General features: G+C 35.2%; 2 protein-coding genes across 2 annotated transcripts; one reads left to right on the forward strand and one right to left on the reverse strand.

Annotated features, from left to right (window-relative positions):
- Positions 1-2,759: 2,759 nt before the first annotated feature.
- LOC130977031 (protein TRIGALACTOSYLDIACYLGLYCEROL 4, chloroplastic) lies at positions 2,760-6,311 on the forward strand. The gene is made up of 5 exons (XM_057902027.1): positions 2,760-3,304; positions 3,916-4,153; positions 4,555-4,918; positions 5,080-5,411; positions 5,955-6,311. The coding sequence occupies exons 1-5, from the start codon at positions 3,045-3,047 to the stop codon at positions 6,147-6,149; spliced, it is 1,389 nt and encodes a 462-aa protein (XP_057758010.1). The 5' UTR covers positions 2,760-3,044; the 3' UTR covers positions 6,150-6,311.
- A 580-nt stretch (positions 6,312-6,891) lies between these two features.
- LOC130973440 (uncharacterized) lies at positions 6,892-7,853 on the reverse strand. The gene has a single exon (XM_057897946.1). It carries the CDS (start codon positions 7,713-7,715, stop codon positions 7,032-7,034), a length of 684 nt encoding a protein of 227 aa, XP_057753929.1. The 5' UTR covers positions 7,716-7,853; the 3' UTR covers positions 6,892-7,031.
- Positions 7,854-23,711: the final 15,858 nt, after the last annotated feature.

The raw sequence follows: 23,711 nt of genomic DNA on the forward strand, positions 1-23,711 counted from the left end.
CATTACATATTGTCACAAACTCACAATTGCTTTTTTACGTCGACTACACAAATAGTCGTTGAGCTAAACAAAAAACTATTTTTAACTTGTACTTTTGAGCTATCTTTCATCTTCACATTTATTTTTGTTGACTCCTATAGTTTTAACAGTAAAAACTTTGACCATTTTGGTGTCATCATCATAATTGTCACGATCAACAGAAAATAATATTCCTAATCATCAAATTTAAGTATGAGTAAAATTACAAGCTGTATCCTAAACTTCATATTGTTACCCTCACTTTTTTACTCAAAACAGTTATTAACTAGAGAGAATAGATTATTATTTTCGATAATAAAAATGTAAACTAACTTTATATTATCAAAAACAACCTTTAATAAAATCAACTATCGATATAAAATATTACATATATAAAATAAATAATTTAATGATTGATTTTTAATATACCTATAAAACCCTAACACTCCACAATGACAGCAACAATCGTATCCTAATTTGCTTGCACCGCTCACACACATTCTCAAGCCACCTCATTACACACTTTGTTTCTATTCGAACCTTCCTCCACCTAAAACCCTCTTCCATTTGTTCACCGATTCATCAGTCAAAAACCGAGTTAAACTCTAAAATTGTCTCTGAGATTGATGTTTTGCACTAAAATCGTTTTTGAGATTCTAATTGCACCAATTACATTTCTGAAATTGAAAAAAATGCACCATATTAGTCCCTGACCTATTTTCCATTAACGACATGATGATATAACATGATGACGTAGACTGTAAATAACACGTGTCACTTCATGATTTGGCCACGTGTAATTGTACGATGATGTGGTGACCAGTGACATGTGGCATGTTGACGTGGATGGTTGTGCCACGTGTCACAATGTTATTTGACTACGTGTCCGGTTGTGCCACGTGACGCAATAGTATTCGTCCACGTGTCATCCATTATGCCATCGTTGTATATGCACCAAATTAGTCCTTCACTTTGTATTAAGTGACTTATTTTAGTCCCTGAAATTGAATGACGTGCACCAAACTAGTCCCTTTACCAATTTTTTTTCATTTTTTTAAATTTAAAATTTTAATATCTTGGATACACTAATTTCAATTCTATTTTTTCATATATAGTTTAAATACAAGTGCTTTTATAAAAATTTTTAAGATTTTAGTTTTAATTATATAATTTTTTTAATAATTTAACATTTGTAAATTTTGTAATATATAAGTATGTTATTATAAAAAAATAATTATATGATTGATTAGACACATTTTTTTCTTAAAAAAATGTGTTTTTAACAAGAAATTAATAATTAAAATAAATATTTTTTTATGAAATACACGTTTTCGTTATGTATAAATGAGCTAGATTAAAGAAACTTCAAGCACCCTCACTACCACTTTTGACCTTTGCAGTCTAGACGAAAGAGGTCAGAGATGGTAATGAGGAAAGCTTGAAATGCCTTCACGTCAACTCCAAGACGACGGCTATTAGAGGTATCCGACTTGGAGTTGACGTGAAGGCTTTTCAAACACCTTCACTACCATCTCCGACCTCTTTCAGTACTTTTATAAAATATTTTTTTCTTGCGGATACCTCTAATAGCCGTCGTCTTGGAGTTGACGTGAAGGCATTTCAAGCTTTCCTCATTACCATCTCTGACCTCTTTCGTCTAGACTGCAAAGGTCAAAAGTGGTAGTGATGGTGCTTGAAGTTTCTTTAATCTAGCTCATTTATACATAACGAAAACGTGTATTTCATAAAAAAATATTTATTTTAATTATTAATTTCTTGTTAAAAACACATTTTTTTTAAGAAAAAAAATGTGTCTAATCAATCATATAATTATTTTTTTATAATAACATACTTATATATTACAAAATTTACAAATGTTAAATTATTAAAAAAATTATATAATTAAAACTAAAATCTTAAAAATTTTTATAAAAGCACTTGTATTTGAAGAACATGTGAAAAAATAGAATTGAAATTAATGCATTCAAAAATATTGAGAATTTTGAATTTATAGAAAAAAATGAGAAAAAGCTGGTGAAGGGACTAGTTTGGTGCACGACAATCAATTTTAGGGACTAAAATGAGTCATTTAATGCAAAGTGAGGGACTAATTTGGTGCATATACAACGATGACATAATGAATGACACGTGGACGAATACTGTTGCAACACGTGGCACAACCGGACACGTGGTACAACCATCCACGTCAGCATGCCACGTGTCACTGGTCACCACATCATCATACCATTACACGTTGCCAAATCATGAAGTGACACGTGTCACTTACAGTCCACGTCATCATGCCATGTCATCACGTCGTTAATAGAAAATAGATTAAGGACTAATATGGTGCATTTTTTTCAATTTCAAAAACATAATTGGTGCAATTGAAATCTCAGGAATAATTTTAGTACAAAATGTCAATCTTAGAGACCATTTTGGGTTTAATTCGTAAAAAACCCTTTTCGGTGGTAACTGGTAAGTGACCCTACAACCATTTTAAGCTTCACATTTTCTTCGTATTGCTCTTCCCTTATTTTGTCTCTCTCTCTTTTGTTTTTGTTTTTTTTTTTCTCTTTTAATTCTTAAGGCCTGTTTGGATGCCCCATTTTTTATGAAAATTGAATTAAATGAAAAAAAAATTCGAATAATTATTTTATTAAATAATTTTTGTCAAACTAAATTTAGATAAATCTTTTGCAAGTATAAAGTTAGTTGAAATTTTTTGCACTAACAGAAATGATATTTTATTGTAAGTAGAAATTAGCAACCACCATAGAAGCCTCTTTTCGTGTCTTCTCCTGTTTGTTCTGTTCTTTCACCACTTTCCTTGTGACTCAACTCTCAAGGAAAGGATCGATTCTATTCAACAATCATTTGGGAAGAAGCCACACGCACTCACTCTCACTCAGAATTCAGAAATAGTAGAGTATATAGAAGAGTCATTCCAATTTTCAACACACTCACACACACACTTCACCAGTGTCAATGTGAAATCAACACAACCGTATGCGAAACAGTGAGTGATGAGGAAGTTGAGATGGGTAATGGATGGAGGAGGCTTTTGGGACCTTGATGTCTCAACTCCAAAGACCCTCGAGGGTTCGGCCTGCCCTGTGTCTGGGAATCCTCTACCCTTGGGCCTTTCCAGGGGGCCCAGGCTTTCCAGGCCCAAGCAGGTTGACTTCATGCAGCGCTTCATGTTCGCTCCGTTTGTTCCTTCCTTCGCCAAACCAAATGGACTCTCCCTCCAGCGAGTCCTCTCCCTCCCACTCAACGATGACTGGTATCAAAATATTAGCTTAATTTCACATTTTCGTTCATTCCCATAGTTAAAAGTTTTGATTTTTATGTGTTTTGTGTATCTGGGTATTCTTGTTTTTGTTCATGTGGTGGGTCAATTGACGGAATTTGCAGCGGGGTATGTTAAATTTGCTGTTTTTATCTCTTTGTGGCTGCATTTTGGATATGTTTACTTGTTGAGGGTCTTCCCATTTTGTTTATGGGTTGGCTGCCAATGTTCTGAATTTTGATTGCATCAATCAATTCAATAGGAGAAAGTTAAAGGGGGGTGAAATTTGGAATTTTTATAGTTATGTTGCTCTCTTAGATAATGGCATGCTTCTACTGAAACAGCAGTATTGGATGTGGTTAGTTTTAATTTGAAGAGATGTGACATTGTGGAATTTTTTATTTATTACAATGTGGGTGAATTAATGAGTTCATTGAGGGTAGATTTATGTGTAGGACTAGGACAGGATTAAAGTGACCATGTTAGTTATTGTTTGAATTATCCTGTTAAGTTAATTTTTCTTCTTTTCCTAGCTGTGTCTTTGTCATAATTGAACTATGTCAATTCTCATGGAATTCTGATTTTCAAGTCTGAAAGTTTTGCAGGGTTGTATATCTTCTTGGTCAATTCCATTTGCAAAAATTCATTTCATTTGTTAAAAGAAGTGAGGAAAAGCCATCTCGAGTTTCGTCTTGGTTTAAAACCATTGGGAGACAGCTGCAGCAGAAATCCTTATATGCACTGGGCTTGTTTTCAGAGTTCCAGTTAACATCGGATGATATCTTACATTTGGCCTTAGACTATGATGATAATCCAAGAGGGAAAGCAATTCTTCGTCACAAGGTAAGCATTTGAGTGTATATTCTTTTGAGTTTCTAAAGTTCCTTGCATGGCTCCATTTCTTGATGAATTTTAGTATTCTGTTTTAGAATTCTATGACAAGACATTAGATTGTTAAGTGAGCTTTTCTCTTTTCCTATTAGGTACTTTTCATTTTTCCTTTGAGGGGTGTTCGGTTATTGTGGCCATATTTCGGGATAAATTTGTCTATGAATGTAACTTTTTCATTTATTAATTGATTATGAATTCTAAGTTAGCTAAAAATTTGGACATACACCATTAATACAAACCACATTAGCTAACTACTTTTATCTATCTTTCTTACTTTACGATATCATGCTGTGTGTATACTGAACTAGATTTTGTGTATTTATACTAACTGTACAATTGGTGTGTGGTTGTAGTTTCCTAGTCATGAACTCACAGTGGAGGCAGTTTCTCCTGGTCTTTTTGTTGACAAGTCTGGTAATTATTGGGATGTTCCATTTTCAATGGCGATCGACTTTGCTTCTCTATCAACCAGCGATTCTTCTATGAGTTATCATTTATCTGCGCACTATAACTCTGGGTCACCTGAGCCCTTTGACAGGATCCAAAATCAAATTGGCGGACCACCACGAAACATACTTCCAGGTTTAGCCCTCAAAAGTTCCATATCTTTCAGGAACAAGGTTGATATTTGGAAAAGTGAAGCTCCTAAGTTGAAATTGGTGCAACCATATGACTTGTTCATTTCTAATCCTAATGTGTCTGCATCATGGAATATCGGTAAGATGGCCACTTCTCTGTGATAGTTTCTCAAATAGTCAAGACAAAGAGATTTAGATAGATATAAAATGATCGTCGTTCTATAACTAAATGATTGCTTAATGTCATGGATTGGATACCATAGGCATTTTTCTTATTTGTTCTTTGAATTCTCTTATAAGGTGCTGCTGCTACAACTGGTTTTGGAGAGAGCGCAGAAAGAGCACTGGCAAATGAAGATCCCATAGGTTTTTTTATTGATAATTCTGATGGGCTTAATGCTTCGTTTCTAGCGGATACATTTGCATCTGCTTCTCTTACAGCCCAACTTGGAAACTTCCAAAAGCGTTATCTAGATCTTACGCGATTTCAGGCCCAGCTGAATATACCTTCAGGTACCAAATTCTTTTATGGTGCGAGAAATCTAGCACGAGAATATTTCCAATCCAGAAAGCCCAGCTTGGATGATTTTCAGGCAGTTTGCCCCAATGCCACCTTATCTTTTCAACAGCAGGTAGTACCAATTCACTCGTCCGATTTCACATTCTTAGAAGTTTTTCCTGGCTAGTTCAATTCCATCTTGAAAGGACTGCAAATGGGTAAATTACACTAACCTCCCTTGTGGTGGGAAACAAAAATGCTATGTACCCACCAAAAATGGGTAATTGATTTCTAGTGTACACGTAGCATGGGTGGGTTGGGAATTATTTCTCATGACACCCCTCTATCTGTAGAAGTATATACTAATCTCTTTTAGATTTAGTTTATATGCCACTCAGCACCCTTGCTCATATTTTGTGTACCGTGACACTAATCACCTTTATAAACACGACATAACTTACATTGACCTCCGCCGTAAGGAGGTTCGTGTAGACATGACAAATCAACGGATGTTGTGTGTAAATATCTCCTAACCTCAAAGGAAGTGAATGTAATCTATCTTAAATAAATTAGAGGCTAGTAGAAAGTCTAAATTCTACAATGCTGCACAAAAATTTGGTTCTTAAAGCTGCTTGCATGTTACCACTTACCAACACATGTTTGTGTGATTTTGCAGATTTTTGGGCCATTGAGTTTTAGAGTTGATTCAGGAGTAACAATTGATTTGAAGGACCCTAACATTGTAAAAGCAAAGGATTCAGTAATAGCAATTGAGTATGCATTGCAAGTACTTCTTTCAGCAAAAGCAGTTGCATGGTATTGTCCCCAGCGCCAAGAGTTTATGGCAGAACTTCGGTTTTATGAAAAATAAGGAGTTTCATCAACACACGTTACTCCATAGCCATTCTTTTAATTTCAACTTATTCTTTTTTTGGTTCTTTAGATTAAATTGCAAGGATGTTGTATGGTCATGTAAACAAGTGGTTGTTATTTATCAATCTCAATTTCTGTGGAAATAGTTATTTCTATTTTATTACTTTTTTCTTTCAATATCTTTTGGGATTATAATTGTCGACACGAAAAATAGTGATGAACACGTCAAAGTTGACAGAAAAAGAAGATAATGTGTTGATCCTTTTTTAACCCCCTAACTTATTTTGCAGCTAAATACATTGGTTTTTTAATGTATCAAAAAAGTTAAAGCAACACTTATTTTTAGACGCAGGGAGTGGTATATTTTCTTTTACATAATTAATGTCTGTGTTAGAATAAGATATATAAAATAAAGATTTACTTAATCAGTTCTTAAAATCAAGCATTGAAAAGAAATAACAAGATTTTATAAAGTAAAGAACTTTAAGATTTTAATATATTAGATGAGATATCATACCAACATTAATACCTTTTATTTTTCTTATTCCTAATCCTTTGACCAACACTCTAAAGTCTAAAACCTCATATAATATAATATATCTTTTATTTATTTATTTATTTTTTGTCTCTTAATTACCTCTCTCAAGTTGGCCCCGTTGACCAAAGACTCACTCCATCACTTGTTTGAACATTCATTCATGTTCACATTCATATTCAAACATGAATCATTCAAACACAACTTAATAACAATATTTAACATTCTAGATACAAGAACAGCAATTTAATCAAGAGATAGATTAATATATCAAACGCTTTCATAGTTTCATTACATAATATATATAACTAATAATTAATTACTGATACCACTCACTAATTCTTATTAATAAGTATCATGATCAGGGAAGGCATTATTATTGACAGCAAGATCATGCAAACTAAAATCATTATCCATGATCATCATCATGCCATGATCATCACTATTATAACTGTTCTTCATAACATACTCATCAAAAGAGTAACCACTCTCTTGCTCTTGCAATTGATGATCCTGTTGCTTCTGCCATGGAAAAAGAGAATTATTATTAGTAGTAGTAGTAGCAGCTAATTGTTGTTGACCCTGGTTATGATCATCATAACAATAATCTCTTCCACTTCCCCCACCAACAACAAATGATGATGGAATTATTGTTCTTCTTGCTGCTGATGATGATGAACCTTGTTGGAAATTTAAGGTAATAGGACCTTTGTTATGGACCCCAATTAGTGATGAACATGACATAATGCTGTTGTTGCTATTAGGACACCCTGTGAATTGTTGCACCAATGCCCTAAAATTGGTGGTGTTTGCATTGAGAAGTGTTGTTGGTGTTTTCTTTGATGCTCTTGATCTTCTTCTAATTGGTTTTGTAACACCACTTCCTTTTGGACTCAAAATACTCTCTGATGATGATGATGCTGCCACCATGGTGGTTGTTGCCGCCACCGCCGCCGTCATCTGATGAGTTTGGTGCTGATTATAGAATTGCTTCCATTGATTATGATCATTGGTAGCACTAGCAGCCATAATTTAAGTGAATGAAGAAAACTATTTGTAATGTAAAGTTAGATAGAAATCATACTATTATGAATTGATAATGAAAGTAAATGAATGAATGAATGAGTGAATGAAGGGTAGGCTTTAATTTATTACATATAGTAGTGGCTTGTGTAATTGTCAAAGTAAAATTTTCAAAATGTGATATATATGTAAGTATCTTTTTGACTAGTCTTTGATTGAGATAGATGAGAAAACTTGAAGCCTAAGAATAATAATAGTATTGGAAGGAGTGTGCTGTTTCCAGGAAGCAACGTGTTGATATAAGTGGCCAAAATGGGAAATAATAAGAGCTAAGCTTGCACTACTTGCACCATCACGTTTTTGGAGAATTTGAATTTTGAAGTCATTATTGATATCTTTCTTACCTCAACTTGTATTATTTTTAGAGTATATATCCAAATAGTTCCGCATCCAAATTTTATAAAAAAGAAATATAGATTTCTATCTTAATTAGACTTATTATTTTTATTTAGACAAATAAATTCTTAAAAATGTGACATAAGAATTTATATGTTTTATTTTTAAAAAGTTTATTGATTTAAATGTAACAAAAATTTTAAAGAATATAAACATCCGACCTAAATATTTTATTATTTTAGAGACCTATTTAAATATATACTCTTATTTTTATATACTTCTGTCTTTAATAACATATACAAATTTGTGTTTAGCAAAATGTGTACCGTACCATAAGGTTGAACTTGAAAATGATAAGGTCTTTATGTGTTCATTAGCCGGATTTATTTACTATATCAAAATAATAAAAACACATACATAAGGTTACACATATATAGGGACAAAGATACATATAAATTTATATAATTAGAAGACATAAATATATCTGTCAATAAAAATCAATTTTATTTTTGTTATTGTTATTAATAAGGAAGGAAGTAGAATTTAAAAAGTCTTAAAGCAATAAAATTATAATAAAAATTTGTGTCCAAACTTAGCTTTCTGACGATAAGATACTAAATATATAATTTTGTGTGTCATTATATACCAGAATATCCTTTCAAAATTGATGTCTTACTAAACGAATAATAGATATGTATCACCGAATTTACGTTTCTAACGAACATGCACAGCAACCAAACTCGGCCATATAATGCCATCAAACCTTTGTTCATTTAAGTTTCTTGATTTTCTGCTATTTATTATATATATACAAAGCAGTAACCATGTGTGTGAAGATACATCTTGAAATATATATATACTTAAAAATTATTAAGAAAATATATATATTATATAATTTACAATAATTTTAATATTTTAATTTACTAAATTATACTGATACATAAAAAATAGAAAAAAAATGATCCAACAAGTAAATATAATAAAGTAAAAGGTTATCAAGTAGTGGATACAATATTATTCTATCGCGAATACAATTTAGATATTATTTTTATATATTGAGGAAGAATTTTTTTTATTGAGTGATTTTTTCCATCAAATTTTAAAAATTAAGAGAAACAAAAAAGTAAAAGTAAAAACAAAAAATAGATAAATGATTTGAAAGAAGAATTAAATTTACTAAATGGAGTAAATAAAAAAATGTGTATTTATTTTTATTGTACCAACACTTGATAGAGAGAGTATATATTGATCCAACGATAATGTTTACTAGTCAATTTTAATTTAAGATTAAAATGACAATTAGATTTTTGATAGTGAGAGTATATATCTAGAGTATTTATTAGATTCTTTACGATAGTAAATGACGGATAATGTGAAATGAAACGAAGTTGCTTATGTATTTCATTATCTACCGTGTTTTATTGTTGTAACATGAATATAAAAATAATGTAGTTTTGGACAATAAAATATTTATTATTTTTTGAGCTTTACATAACTTTTATTAATTGCTCTCTATTTATCACTGTTGGTATAAATTTCGACCCATAAATATTCGATTCATAGGGAGTCAAAATTTAATTAAAATGATTGTCACTTGGTTATGAAAATCCTCTTTTGACTACAGAAACAAAGGACGCTTGAGGTCGAGGAATTGATTGGTTCAAAGTAAGTCGAGCATCCATCCATCAAGTTTGACACCACGTGATCAAATACAGATACAATGCAAGAACGTAGGGTTTGAAAGACAAGGCAAGATAAAACGTGAGGATACCATATAAAGATTTTTTATGGTCAGAGTAAGATCATGGCCTGAGAAAAAGAAGGAACTAAGGTAGTGGTTAAAAATTTTTTTAGAAGCAGGTCCACCTTTATTGTCTATAAATAGAAAAAATCTAGAAGAGAAAATGACGACTTCAATCAACAACACTAAATCATCACATAAATTCATAAATTTTTTTAGTCTCAGCAACGCAACAGAAAAGTATGGAGTGCAAATGTAGTGAGTGTTAGAAGTCATTTTCTAATTTATTTTGTTTTGTTTTATGTTTAATCCATTTTCATTCATTCCTTTATGTGTTGTGTTGTTATCTTATTTGCTTTGCAATTCAAATTTTATATTTTCATTTATTTAAAGCTTTTCTTTATTTATTTATTTGTTCATTATAATTCGCCACTAGTAATTTTGACGCAAGTTTTTTCTACATTATTACTAAGTAATTTTCGGGTCGAGCTCACTCTTTTTCAAAGGAGTCGTATCCGCTTTTCGAACTGAGATCTTGATACAAGTTCGATTCAACATCCTATCGAAAAGTACCAAAAATCTAGTGAAACATATTGGCAGGCCCTGTAGGACTCTGGGTTAAGTTTGTGTCAAGCTGTGTATGTGATTATACAGTGGTAAGTTAATAATGTCTGACAGAGCCTCAACTTCGACAGATACGTCAAATAATCATATTGAAGATTCCACGAGAGTCCCTAAAATAGGGCTGTCACTTTGACCGGACTCTCGGGTTGATAGTCAATGGAAGGGATTCTAATAGATATACCTATTACATGGCTTCAATATGGGCTACCTCCGAATTATTCGTCACCTTTAGAGAATTCTAATACTGGATATGTTGGAAGTACTAGTAATATAAGGAATAACCCTTTGTATAATCCTATATCATCTCCTTCAAGTTATCCTTCAATGGGTGTACCAAATTAATACTACCCTTATATGCCAAATTATGATACACATCAGTATTTGATGAATAATCCTCCTTATTTAAGGTCAGTACTTTTAGCACAAATTACTTTTACAATGCCGAATATTATTTCCACACAAGGCATTGCGATGGGTAGGTTGCTCACAGGAGGGGTACGTCCTTCTATTTTTTCAGACATGTCGAGACAGATTCCTGTCGGAACCCTAAGACAATCGAGTTGTTGGCTATGTTCAGATAACAAATCAAGGACAATCACCATAATTTAGTAAATATACTTACTCAGCAAATGATCACAGTGCTAAATCCCATGTTAAAAAATAATAATGTTAGAATATAACAGGCCGCTCGATGAGTCAATGATATTGCAGTAACAATCAATCGGCCGTTGATTCCACCTCTAGGAGAATTTCATGCTAATAATCCTCCTTGAATACTGAATAGGGAAGCAGATCCAAATAGAGTATTAATTGAAGTTAGAGCAAACAATGTTGCTCAAGCTTATGGTGAAAACATAACTCAAGCTATCGAGCAAATTCTAAATAGAGCGAGATTGAATATAGAGGTGACAAATCAACCTTATTTTATATCCCTTTTTGAGTTATGTCTTGCAAGCTAAACTTTCAAGGGGAGTTAAAACTCCTAAATTTCTTACAAAGTTTGCTGAAAAAAGTGGAAAATCATCCGTAGAACACATTGTTCGATATACAGTTGAAATTGGTGGATTGATCAATAATAAATATCTGAAAATGAGATACTTCCCTTCTTCATTCATAAAAAATGTCGTTACCTGCTTTTCAAACTTGCAACCTAGTTCGATTTATAATTGGGTTCAATTAGAAAGGAATTTTCATGATCAATTCTTTAGGAGAGAAATAAAGGTGACTTTGTCTGATTTATTCATCATGAAGAGAAAAAAGTTGAGTCAATCAATGACTATCTTATCCAGTTTAATAATATGAGAAATAAATGTTTCACTCCTATTCCAGAACCTGAAGTAGTTAAGATAGCAATCAATGGGCTCGATTTCAATATTCGAAAGAAATTAATAAATCAATAATTTCTCGACTTAGCTCAGTTAGCTGATAAAGTGCAGCAAATTAAAAAAAATGAATAAAGAAAAGGAAGAGATAGAATCAAATAAAAGAAAATATTTCTTTAATAAAAAGGTAAATTTTGTTGATTGTATGAGTGAGGAAGATTCAAATAATGAATCTACTTTTGTTGCAGAATTAAAAAATAGACTTCCTTATGTATACCAATCTCTTAATCTAGCAAAAGATAAGGCCTTTTGTCAGGAGAAAAGAATTTTTCTTTCGACTTAACAAAGCTGAGTTGATTTTTGATATGTTATTAAAAGATAAGCAACTTGTACTTCCTTAAAGAAAATAGTGCCATTTGTTTTTGAGATTAGAAATAAAAAGTTTTGTAAATTTCATCTAGCTTCTGGGCACTATACTAATAATTGTATTCATTTCAGGGACTTGCTACAAAAGGCTATTAAAAAAGGTTGATTGAAGTTTGTTGACAAAACTGAGATGTAGGTCAATCTGATCCTTTCTAGGTCACATTAAACTTTGTTGAAACAGAACAAATGGTCTTCTTAATCAACATGTCTTTTGTTAAACATGAAAAGAAAGAAGATTAATTCGAATTGGATATGTTCAAATTAGAAAGGTTTATTTATCCAAAAGCAGGAGAGGATTTGTTGGATTTTTTGCTAAGGCAAAGAAAGGACGAAGAAAATGTGGTTATATGCCCTTGATGCAGTGCGCTGTTTGATATCTCAGTTGCCAAGGCTTTCAAATCATATAAAAAGAGTAGAGAGTGTGTTTATCAAGAGGAATTAAGAGAAGCTCGATTAAAGCAAGGAGCTAAAAGTCAAGATTCTGCAAACTTCCCTACAAACAGCAAATGCACACTGTGGTAACAGTCGACCAAAAACCACAAGGGGTGTTAAGTCAGACCAGAGTTCCCCAATCAAATGTGTTGAATAACAGATGGATACAAAACAATGCTCCAAACTACTCCATGAATTACAATTTTAATGTTCCTAGATGCGATTTTGGGAATTGGGCTGGAGGCTAGAAAATATGTGCTTTTCAATGAGGGGCAAGTAAAAAAGGAGGTGGTCAAGCCATGTTTTGTCGCAAATGTCAGGAAAAAGCTCCCTTCATTCCAAGAGTTGTAGCTCAAGCACAAAAGGCTTATGTTGAGACCCAAGGGCCATATGCATAATTGAGCAAGGAGAGTAAGTAGCCTCAAGGATAAGGACAGAAGGGAAAAGAGTCTCCTTGGTGGAAGGTCAATAAGTGAAAGGTGAGTTAGAAGAAGCTTCATTAACCAAGTCGATTCTTAAGGGAAAGGAAGAAGAAGAGGCACTGACAGAAGACTTCAATTCTGATTTTGAGGATGATTTGGATGTGATGTTTGGAGAAAGTGGTTTTGGGTATATTGCTACTGTTTCTATTCTCTCTTACGACTTCCAAGGCAATCCTAAAGGGTCTTGGAATTGTCTCGAAGGAGATTGTGATGACACCATCTCAGGAGATGAATGCCGATTTGTCGAAAACGGTATGATTAAGGAAGAATTATTTGAAAGACCTGTTGAGATCATTAAGGGTCATCTTTGACGATTGCATATTAAAGCAAAGGTTGAAGAATTAGTAATGAATCGTATATTAGTTGATGGAGGAGTAGCAATTAATCTATTGCCAGAGAGCATGTTACCTCCGTTCTAAAAAATAGTCAAAGATATAATTAAAATGAACTTGGTTGTTATTGGATTTAATGGTAAATCAACAACAACCCTTTGAATGATCCCACTAAGGGTTAAGGTAGGAAGTGTGGAAAGACTCACAGTGTTTATTGTGGTGCCTACTAAGACAACCTTCAACATGTTGCTAGAAAGAGACTAGATCCATGGAGTAGGGGCAATTCCTTCGACGTTGCATCAAAAGTTGGTGCTTTAGGACGAGGATAGAAAGATTAAGGAAATTAAAGCTGATGATATCCCATGCTATGTCGAGCAAACGAATGTCAGCTTCAAAGAATATCATATCATTGTTTGACCACTGGATATTGATATGAGCACTTTTGATCCCACTCTTATAAAAAATTGCTATGTCGGGACCCATGGTATGAAGTTGGTCCCTAAGGCCAAGAAAAGCTTGGCCACAATATCCACTTATTAGATAGATGCATTGAGCCACTGGGCTCGACTCTCAACCTATATGGCTGAGAAAAGAAGTGCACAGGAGAACATATACTGGATTGTATATATGACCTCGACCCTTTTGGGTTTGAAAGGTCAGATTTAGTTTTTGAAGATTTGTACAATAAAAAATTTGAAGTACAAGATTCTCTCGACGAGGTCAAGATTGGTAGGAAATGTCGAATAACTTACATTATCCAAAGCTTAGATCCTGAATTCATGAAAGAACAAATAAAAGTCTTGAAGAGATTTTAAGATTGTTTCGCTTGGCAATATGAGAAAATATCTGGTCTGGATAGATCTCTAGTTGAGCATAAACTTTCTCCAATTGAAAATGCTCAATCCATTAAACAAACTCCTAGATGTTTTGCTCCTAAAATCATGGTTAAGATAAAGGAAGAGGTCGACCACTTACTAAAAGCCGGGTTCATCTGCACAGCCAGGTTTGTCAAATGGATTGCTAATATTGTTCCTGTTATTAAGAAAAATGGGAAATTAAGAGAATGTATTAATTTCATGGATTTGAACAAAGATACACCAAAAGATGAATATCACATGCCAATTGCAAAGATGTTGATCGACTCTGCTGCGAAAAGTAAACTTCTGAGCTTCATGGATGGATATTCAGGATATAATCAGATTTTCATATCCCAAGAAGATGTGTCAAAGATAGCTTTTCGATGCCTTAGAGCCATTGACACTTATGAATGGCTAGTTATGTCATTTGGGTTTAAAAATACTAAGGCTAACTACCAAAGAGCTATGAACTCGATCTTCCATGATTTTATCGGTAAATTTATAAAAATTTACATTGATGATGTGGTAATTAAATTAAAGTAAAAAAAAAGCTCATTTATGTAATCTAGAAATGGCTTTTAAGCGAATGAGACATCATCGACTCAAGATGAACCCACTAAAATGTGCTTTTGGTGTATCTGTAGAAAACTTTCTGGGATTCATTGTGCAGAAAAAGGGTGTAGCCATCCACACTAATAAATGCCAAGATATTTTCGAGTCATCCCCTCCCAAGATCAAGAAAGAACTTTAATCTTTCTTAAGTAAAATAATTTTTTTTGACACTTCATCTTAAATCTATCTGCAAAAACAAAGATATTTACTCCTTTATTAAAATTGAAGTAGGGGGAAGAATTCAAATGGGAGAAAGAGCATCAGGAAGCTTTCAACCAAATAAAGAAGTATTTGATTTTAACCACCAATCTTGGCACCGATCAAACGAGGTCGACCACTAAAATTATATATTGCTACATCAGATACAACTTTAGGGAGCATGCTAGGCCAAGAAGACAAAGATGAAAATGAGAAAGTAGTTTACTATCTGAGTCGAATGTTAACTGATATAGAAACTAGATATAGTGCAGTCAAAAAACTTTGTTTATCCCTTTATTTCTCTTGTACTAAACTTAAAAGTTATTTAATTAGAAGGAATATTTATGTTGTATCAAAATTTGATGTTATCAAATACATGTTTTCTTACCCAATACTAAAGGGAAAAATTGACAAATGGATGTTAGGATTAATCAAATATACTTTGTTTTATGTCCCTTCCAAGGTTGTCAAAGGGCAAGTGATTGTGGATTTCTTAGCAGATCATCCTTGTGTTGAGATTGATAAACAACCCAAAATTAAGTATCTTGAGCTCAAACCTTGGAGGTTATTTTTTGATGGGTCGAAACATCAAAACGGAGTAAGAGTAGAAAAAAACTTAATCACCCATGATGATAGTTCGACCAAATTTATATTTTGATTGGAGTCAGGATTATCAAACAATAAAGCAGAGTATGAGACTTTAGTCATTGGCCTAGAGCTTTTAATTGAGAAAGGAGCTAGAATAGTCGAAATACTGGGAGATTCACAATTAGTGATTCAACAATTAGCCAGAAACTATCGAGTTATTAGTAAGAATTTGGCCAAGTATTTTGTAGTAGCCGTTCGACTCTTAGCTGAGTTTGACTCGGTTTCGATTAAGCACATATTTAGAGTGTTGAATCAGGATGCTAAAGTTAGCTCAGATTGCTTCTGGCTATAAAATATCTCCTAAATTGATAAAAGAGTTTAGTGAAATTTAAACCAACTTAACTCCTTTAGAAGTAAGAGGAGTTTGTTGTGCAAACACTCTAGATCCAAATGATTGGAGGTATAAGATTGTCGACTTCCTCAAAAATCCTAATCAAAGAACAAATTAAAAAAATTAAGTATTTAGTATTAAGTTTTGTATTGGTGGGAGGTGAGTGATAAACCCCTATTTCATGGTTTATCTTGTGCACAATTGAGTGGTTTTTATCAAGTCCTTGCCCACTTATTCATATGATTTGCATGGTTTTACATTCTCCTTCCTGATTTTGTGCTATGATTGAAAACATGCTTCTTTGGCCTTATATTTGCTAATATTAATCCTCTCTTATTACCATTAGATGCCTTGATATGTGTGTTAAGTGATTTCAGAGATTACAGGGCAGGAATGGCTCAGAGGATGGAAAGGAAGCATGCAAAAGTGGAAGGAATACAAGAAGTTGAAGGAACTGCAAAGCTGTCAGCCTGACCCTCTCGCCCTAAAACGATCATAACTTGAGCTATAGAAGTCCAAATGATGCGGTTCCAATTGAGTTGGAAAGCTAATGTCCGGAGCTTCGATTTGATATATAATTTGCCATAGTGGCCGTACAGATAGCAATGCGAACGCGCGCTCCACGCGGATGCGTCGCATCTGTGAATCTCATTCCATACAAACGCGTGGATGACGCCTCCGCGTCACTTTGCCGCGACCTGTACGGACCAGAAAGCGCTGGGAGTGATTTCTAGGCTGTTTTTGACCCATTTCTCGGCCCAGAAAACACAGATTAGAGGTTGAGAGTGGAGCAGAATGAAGGATTCAATCATTACTCACAATTTTAGGTTTTAGATGTAGTTTTTAGAGAGAGAGGTTCTCTCCTCTCTCTTAGGATTAGGATTTAGGATTTCTTTTAGTCATTAGGATTGTTTCTTCATACCAGGTTCAATAATTTATGTTTCTCTTCTACTTTCATTTACTCTGATGCTTTCATTTGTATCTGATTTGTGCTGCCCAATTGGCTTATGAACTTTTCATGTTAGGATTGATTTTCTTATTTAATACACATTATTGAGATGTTTTCAGTTATATGATTTAATTTAGCTTTCTACATTCTTGGCTTTGGTTGATTAATTGGTAACTCTTGAGTTATCAAACTCATCGTGATTCATAATTGCTATTTTTGCTAATTGAATTGAATTCCAATAACTCTAGTCCTTTCTTGGGAATTGACTAGGACCTGAGGATCAAACTAATTAGTCCACTTGACTTTCCTTTGCTTTAGTAAAGGTTAACTAAGTGGGATTAAAACTCAATTCTCAACACCATCGATAAGGATAACTAGGATAGGACTTCCAATTTCTCATATCTTGCCAAGAGTTTATTTTATAGTTATTTATTTATTTTACTTGTCATTTAACATACTTCTTTCTTACTTTCAAAACTCCTAATTTACAAGACTCATAACTAATAATAAGAACACCTCCCTGCAATTCCTTGAGAAGACGACCCGAGGTTTAAATACTTCGGTTATCAATTTATTTAGGGGTTTGTTACTTGTGACAACCAAAATGTTTGTACGAAGGGATTTTCTGTTGGTTTAGAATCTATACTCACAACTCGACTATATTTTTGTTAAAATTCTTTACTAGCAAAAATCTCAACGTCAAAATGGCGCCGTTTCCGGGGAATTGCAAATGTGTGTCTTATTATTGGTTATTGTAAATATTTAAAAAAATATATATCTTATCTTATTTTTTCAAAAAAAAAAATCAAAATTTTTTTCAAAATATTTTCTTTTTATTAATTTTTATTTTTATTTTCTCTTACTACCATGAACTCTCACCCTTTTGGCTATGAGTCTGGTTACAACTATGTTGCAGGAAGAGGAAGCTATAACAGGAATATGCATCAAGGTCAAAGCAATCAAAGATGGACGGAGCCAAGAGGATCTGATCAACCCTTTAGGCAACAACACCTTCCAAGATATCATGGACGAAGACCATTCTACAATGCATACCAAGATGATAGATATGGTGGACCCCCTTGTAGTTACCAACAAGACCCACCATATGCCCATGAACCCCCTCCTCCTCAATATAATTTTGAACCACCATACTCACAAGCCCCTTTCCACCATTCACCTCCATATGACCCTAACCCGTATCCACCATACCAACCACCTTATGAGCCAAATGAACCATACACAGAACCACCACCTCAATATACACCATCTCCATATCCTTATCAAGAGGAACCACTTCCGTGTTATGAACCTTTTCTCCCAATAAATAAACCCTCCTATCCACCCCAAACCTCTATGGAGAAAGCATTTGCCGATCTAAACTCTACTATACAAGCTCTCGCCGCCCAAATCGGACCACCAAATACCCCTAATATTCAACCCTCAAGCTCCAATGCACTTCCATCTCAACCACATAATGATTCACGCATCCCATCACCGCCATCCATGGAAGAGCACCCACATCCATCAATCCAAGAGCAAGATGATCCCAATGATGCTATTGATATGGAACAAGAGAGAGAGAGAGGATCATCTTCGCGAATCCATACTTCATAAGGAGCTAGAGGAGGCACTAAAGGTGAAGGTAGGAGAGACCCTTGAAGATGAAGGAGTAATTGAAGGGAGTTGTCATGGAATGGTAATCATCAAGGAGGAACAAGAGTCAAGGGATCATTTCCAGGAAACAGTAGATCAATTTCATGCATCCCTTCATCAATTGGAGCAAGCAATAAATCAATTAGCTTCCCGACGTTCGGACACTCAAGGAACCCCCATGGCTTCATGTGGACAATCTAATGAAGAACGTAGCATGAAGGAGACATTAGAAACTCTGGTGGACAGTAAGGAACATGAATTTGTACTGGAACAAGTGGAGGAAGCCAGAATTATTGAAGAAGAAGAAGTGGTTGAAGACTTAGGAGATGCCGAACCTCCATTGGAAAGTCCATTCATAAAGCCTCCTTCCAAGATGCTTGAAATTAATGTTGAGGAGGGTGTACAACCTCCAATGCATGTCATGGTTAAAGACTTGGAAGAGGTTGATCAAGAGATGGAGACTAAAGAAGCAGAAGCACAGCCTCCCATGCCCTTGGTAAGCAATGAAGAAGAGATTAAATTGGCAGAAAGCTACCAAGAAGAAGAGGTCGATATTGAAGAAGCTTACAAACAGGTGGAAGATGTCAAAGAAGAGCACAAGGGAATGGAGCTTGCAAGTTCATTAGAAACACCTCTCCCAAGGCCATTACCGTCCAACACGACGTTCAAGTGGGTAAAATTCTTATCCTAGACCTTAACTTTCCCACTTGAATATGGGCTACTAGAGACGGATGGTCAACTTAGAGCTCTTTGTGGCATTAAGAGTAAGAGGAAGATGGTCAGTGGTAAGAATTGTCCTGCAAGGTTCATTATGGTTGGAAGCTCTAAGTTTAAATGCAAAGGTTGGTGTAGAGCTCAATTGAATGGGTCTTGGAAGTTGTTTGGAAGCTCTAGTGAGAATTTCAATCGCGTGCCACCCGGATGGAATCATGATGATCTACACAAAGACGGGTGTAAAAGCAAGGTTTGGGACCCCGGAATTCATTCCAACAATCAACACTCGTGGGGCCTTGTCACTTGCTTTAACTTGCTTAAAGGCTTTCTGCGCCTAGTCTGGGATCCCGGAGGCTATTGGAAGTACAAACATTGGTGGGAATTCCTGGATCAGTACAAGCATAAGCCACCATGACAAGGAGCTCGCCAAATGTCCAACTTAAGGACTTTAACTAAAAGTGCTAGGTGGGAGACAACCCACTATGGTATGATCGTTCCCTTTTCAGTTTTAATTTTAGTCTGTTTTGTTTGTTTTTGAGTTTTGATTGAACCTGAAATCATGCATACTTGCATAGCATTCATATTAAGCATTGCATTCTGCATACTGCATTATAAAAAAATTTTGCACGCGACGTGACAGCGTCGCTGACGCGTCCGCGTCGCAAGTGCATTAGGGAGAAAAGAAAAGTGAACAGAGAGTCATGCGAGAGCGTGGCTGGAGGCGTGCCTTGGGCACATATTGAACCACGCGACCGCGTCGCTGACGCGTCCGCGTCATGTGGGAAAAATGCCTCCCATGCGTCTGATAAACCCATATTTCATGAGTTCTTTTGTGCTTAATTTGAGTGATTTATACAATCCCTCACCTACTTATTCACATTAATTGCATGGTTTTACTTTCCCTTTCTTATTATGCCATATTATGAAAAAAAACATGTTCCTAAGCTTTAAAAATTAATTATTTTAATTACCTTTATTTCCATTCGATGCCGTGATTAGTGTGTTGAGTAGTTTCAGATTTTCTAAGCCAGAATGACTTAGAGGATGGAAAAGGAAACATACAAAAATGGAAGGAGAAAGCAAAACGGAGCTTTAAGGAAACTGGTGTTCACGCGATCGCATGGACGACGCGATCGCGTGCCAAGCGAAGATTCAGCGACGCGGCCGCATGACTGATGCGACCGCGCGCCTTAAGCAGAACGCACATGACGCGGTCGCATGACTGACGCGACCGCGTGGCAAGGAAAAGCTCCGAATGACGCGACCGCGTGACCCACGCGGACGCGTGACAGAGGCCACGCACCAGAAAATTACAGAACACGCCCCAGCGAGTTCTAAATCCCTTTTTGGCCCAAATCCAAGTCCAGAAAGCATAGACCAGAGGTTATGAAGTGAGGGAATGCATCCATTCAAGGAGAGCTCGCATAATTTTAGTTTTCAATGATTTAGATTTAGTCTAGAGAGAGGTTCTCTCTCTCTCTTTTAGGATTTAGGATTTCTTCTTGTTTTAAGAGTAACTCTGGATCCAGGTTTTAAATGTTTTTTTATTTTAGTTCTACAATTATTTATTCCAGCATTTGAATTGATCATTTACTTTTATAATTTAATTTATGAATTATTTCATGTTACAGATAATTATTTGAATTAATGGTATTGAGGTATTTTCAGTTTATTATTGCTCTTGTTAATTTATGATTATCATTGTTTACGATTTGAAGATATTTTTATTATTCCAGCAATTTTACTTTTTCTCCTTTTGGTTCTGATTAAGAATTTAGTAACTCAACAGTTATTAAACTCAACGTAATTAATAATCGTTATCTTGCTAATTGAGCTAAACCTAAATAATCCCAACCTTTTCTTAGGAAATAATTAGGATTCAAAGGTCAATTTAATTAGTCCCTTGACTTTCCTTTGCCCTAGTAAAGGTTGACCAAGTGGAGTTTAGATTCAACTTTTATTATAGTTGAGAGAAATAACTAAGTTAGACCTCTAAATTCCCTTATCTTGCCAAAAGTTGTTTTACAGTTATTTATTTATTTTATTGCCATTTACTTTACTTGTCATTTAAATCATTTGCTTCTCACCTTCTAAACCCCGAATTCACAACCTTTATAGCCAATAATAAGAACATACTTCTTTGCAGTTCCTTGAGAAGACGACCCGAGGTTTGAATACTCGGTTAACAATTTTAAAGGGGTTTGTTACTTGTGACACCCAAAACGTTTGTACAAAGGGATTTTTGTCGGTTTAGAGACTATATCTACAACGCGAATATTTTTAATAATTTTTTACTGGCAAAAATCTTAACGTCAAAATGGCGCCGTTGCCGGGGAATTGCTAACGTGTGCCTTATTATTGGTTATTGTAAATATTTTTCTTTTGCTTGTTTATTTATTTTTGTTTTTCCTTTTTATCTTTATTTGCTACTATGAATTCTCACCCCTCTCGCTTTGAGTTTGGTTCTAATATTGTTAAAGGAAATAGAAGTTACAGCAGGAATGTGCATCAAGGTCAGACCAATCAAGGATGGATGGAACCAAGAGGATCTAATCAACCCTTTTGGCAGCAACACCCTCCGAGATATCCTGGACAAAGACCATTTTACCGCGCATACCCAGCTGAAGAACATGGTGGACAACCTTGTAACTACCAACAAGCCCCACCCCGTGCATTGGTGCACGAAATTGTGATCAATACTTTTCAAAACATAAACAATCCCTAGTAATGGCTCCAAAGACTTGGTGCTCACTACCATGGCATAAACACAACTTCGCACAACTAACCAGCAAGTGCACTGGGTCGTCCAAGTAATAAACCTTACGCGAGTAAGGGTCGATCCCACGGAGATTGGTGGTATGAAGCAAGCTATGGTCATCTTGTAAATCTCAGTCAGGCAGACTCAATTGGGTATAGATGATGAACGAAAATAACATAAAAGATAAAGATAGAGATACTTATGTATATCATTGGTGAGAGCTTCAGACAAGCGTATGAAGATGCCTTCCCTTCCGTCTCTCTGCTTTCCTACTGCCTTCATCCAATCCTTCTTACTCCTTTCCATGGCAAGCTCGTGTAGGGTTTCACCGTTGTCAGTGGCTACCTCCCATCCTCGCAGTGAAAGCTAATGCTCACGCACTCTGTCACAGTACGGCCAATCACCGGTTGGTTCCCGCTCCTACTGGAATAGAATCCCTCTTTTGCGTCTGTCACTAACGCCCAGCAGGTTACAAGTTTGAAGCACGTCACAGTCATTCAATCATTGAATCCTACTCAGAATACCACAGACAAGGTTAGACCTTCCGGATTCTCTTGAATGCCGCCATCAGTTCTTGCCTATACCACGAAGACTCTGATCTCACGGAATGGTTGGCTCGTTTGTCAGGCGAGCACTCGGTTGTCAGGCGATCAACCATGCATCATGCAATCAGAAATCCAAGAGATATTCACTAAGCCTCAGATGCTTGTAGAACAAGAATGGTTGTCAGTCACCTTGTTCATAGGTGAGAATGATGATGAGTGTCAGTCATCACCTTCATCAGATTGAAGAACAAGTGATATCTTGGACAAAGAACAAGCGGAATTGAATAGAAGAACAATAGTAATTGCATTAATACTCGAGGTACAGCAGAGCTCTACACCTTAATCTATGGTGTGTAGAAACTCCACCGTTGAAAATACATAAGAACAAGGTCTAGGCATGGCCGAATGGCCAGCCTCCCAAAGTGAGTTCAATCATCAAAACATGATCAAAAGACTCTCTATATCTATTACAATAGTAAAAGGTCCTACTTATAGAAAACTAGTAGCCTAGGGTGTACAGAGATGAGTAAATGACATAAAAATCCACTTCCGGGCCCACTTGGTGTGTGCTTGGGCTGAGCAATGAAGCATTTTCGTGTAGAGACTTCTCTTGGAGTTAAACGCCAGCTTTTATGCCAGTTTGGGCGTTTAACTCCCAATTAGGTGCCAGTTCCGGCGTTTAACGCTGGAATTTCTGTAGGTGACTTTGAACGCCGGTTTGGGCCATCAAATCTTAGGCAAAGTATGGACTATCATATATTGTTGGAAAGCCCAGGATGTCTACTTTCTAACGCCGTTGAGAGCGCGCCAATTGGGCTTCTGTAGCTCCAGAAAATCCACTTCGAGTGCAGGGAGGTCAGAATCCAACAACATCTGCAGTCCTTTTCAGTCTCTGAATCAGATTTTTGCTCAGGTCCCTCAATTTCAGCCAGAAAATACCTGAAATCACAGAAAAATACACAAACTCATAGTAAAGTCCAGA

This window comes from Arachis stenosperma, chromosome 4 (assembly GCF_014773155.1).
Source record: "Arachis stenosperma cultivar V10309 chromosome 4, arast.V10309.gnm1.PFL2, whole genome shotgun sequence".
Lineage (NCBI taxonomy): Eukaryota > Viridiplantae > Streptophyta > Magnoliopsida > Fabales > Fabaceae > Arachis > Arachis stenosperma.

What these genes read in the sequence shown, in the direction of transcription:
- LOC130973440 (XM_057897946.1), bottom strand. Translation starts at nt 7,715, where the DNA reads ATGGCTGCTAGTGCTACCAATGATCATAATCAATGGAAGCAATTCTAT.
- LOC130977031 (XM_057902027.1), top strand. Translation starts at nt 3,045, where the DNA reads ATGAGGAAGTTGAGATGGGTAATGGATGGAGGAGGCTTTTGGGACCTT. An exon ending in CTCCCACTCAACGATGACTG is followed by an intron (nt 3,305 to 3,915) that starts GTATCAAAATAT and finishes AAAGTTTTGCAG; the next exon opens with GGTTGTATATCTTCTTGGTC. An exon ending in CCTTATCTTTTCAACAGCAG is followed by an intron (nt 5,412 to 5,954) that starts GTAGTACCAATT and finishes GTGATTTTGCAG; the next exon opens with ATTTTTGGGCCATTGAGTTT.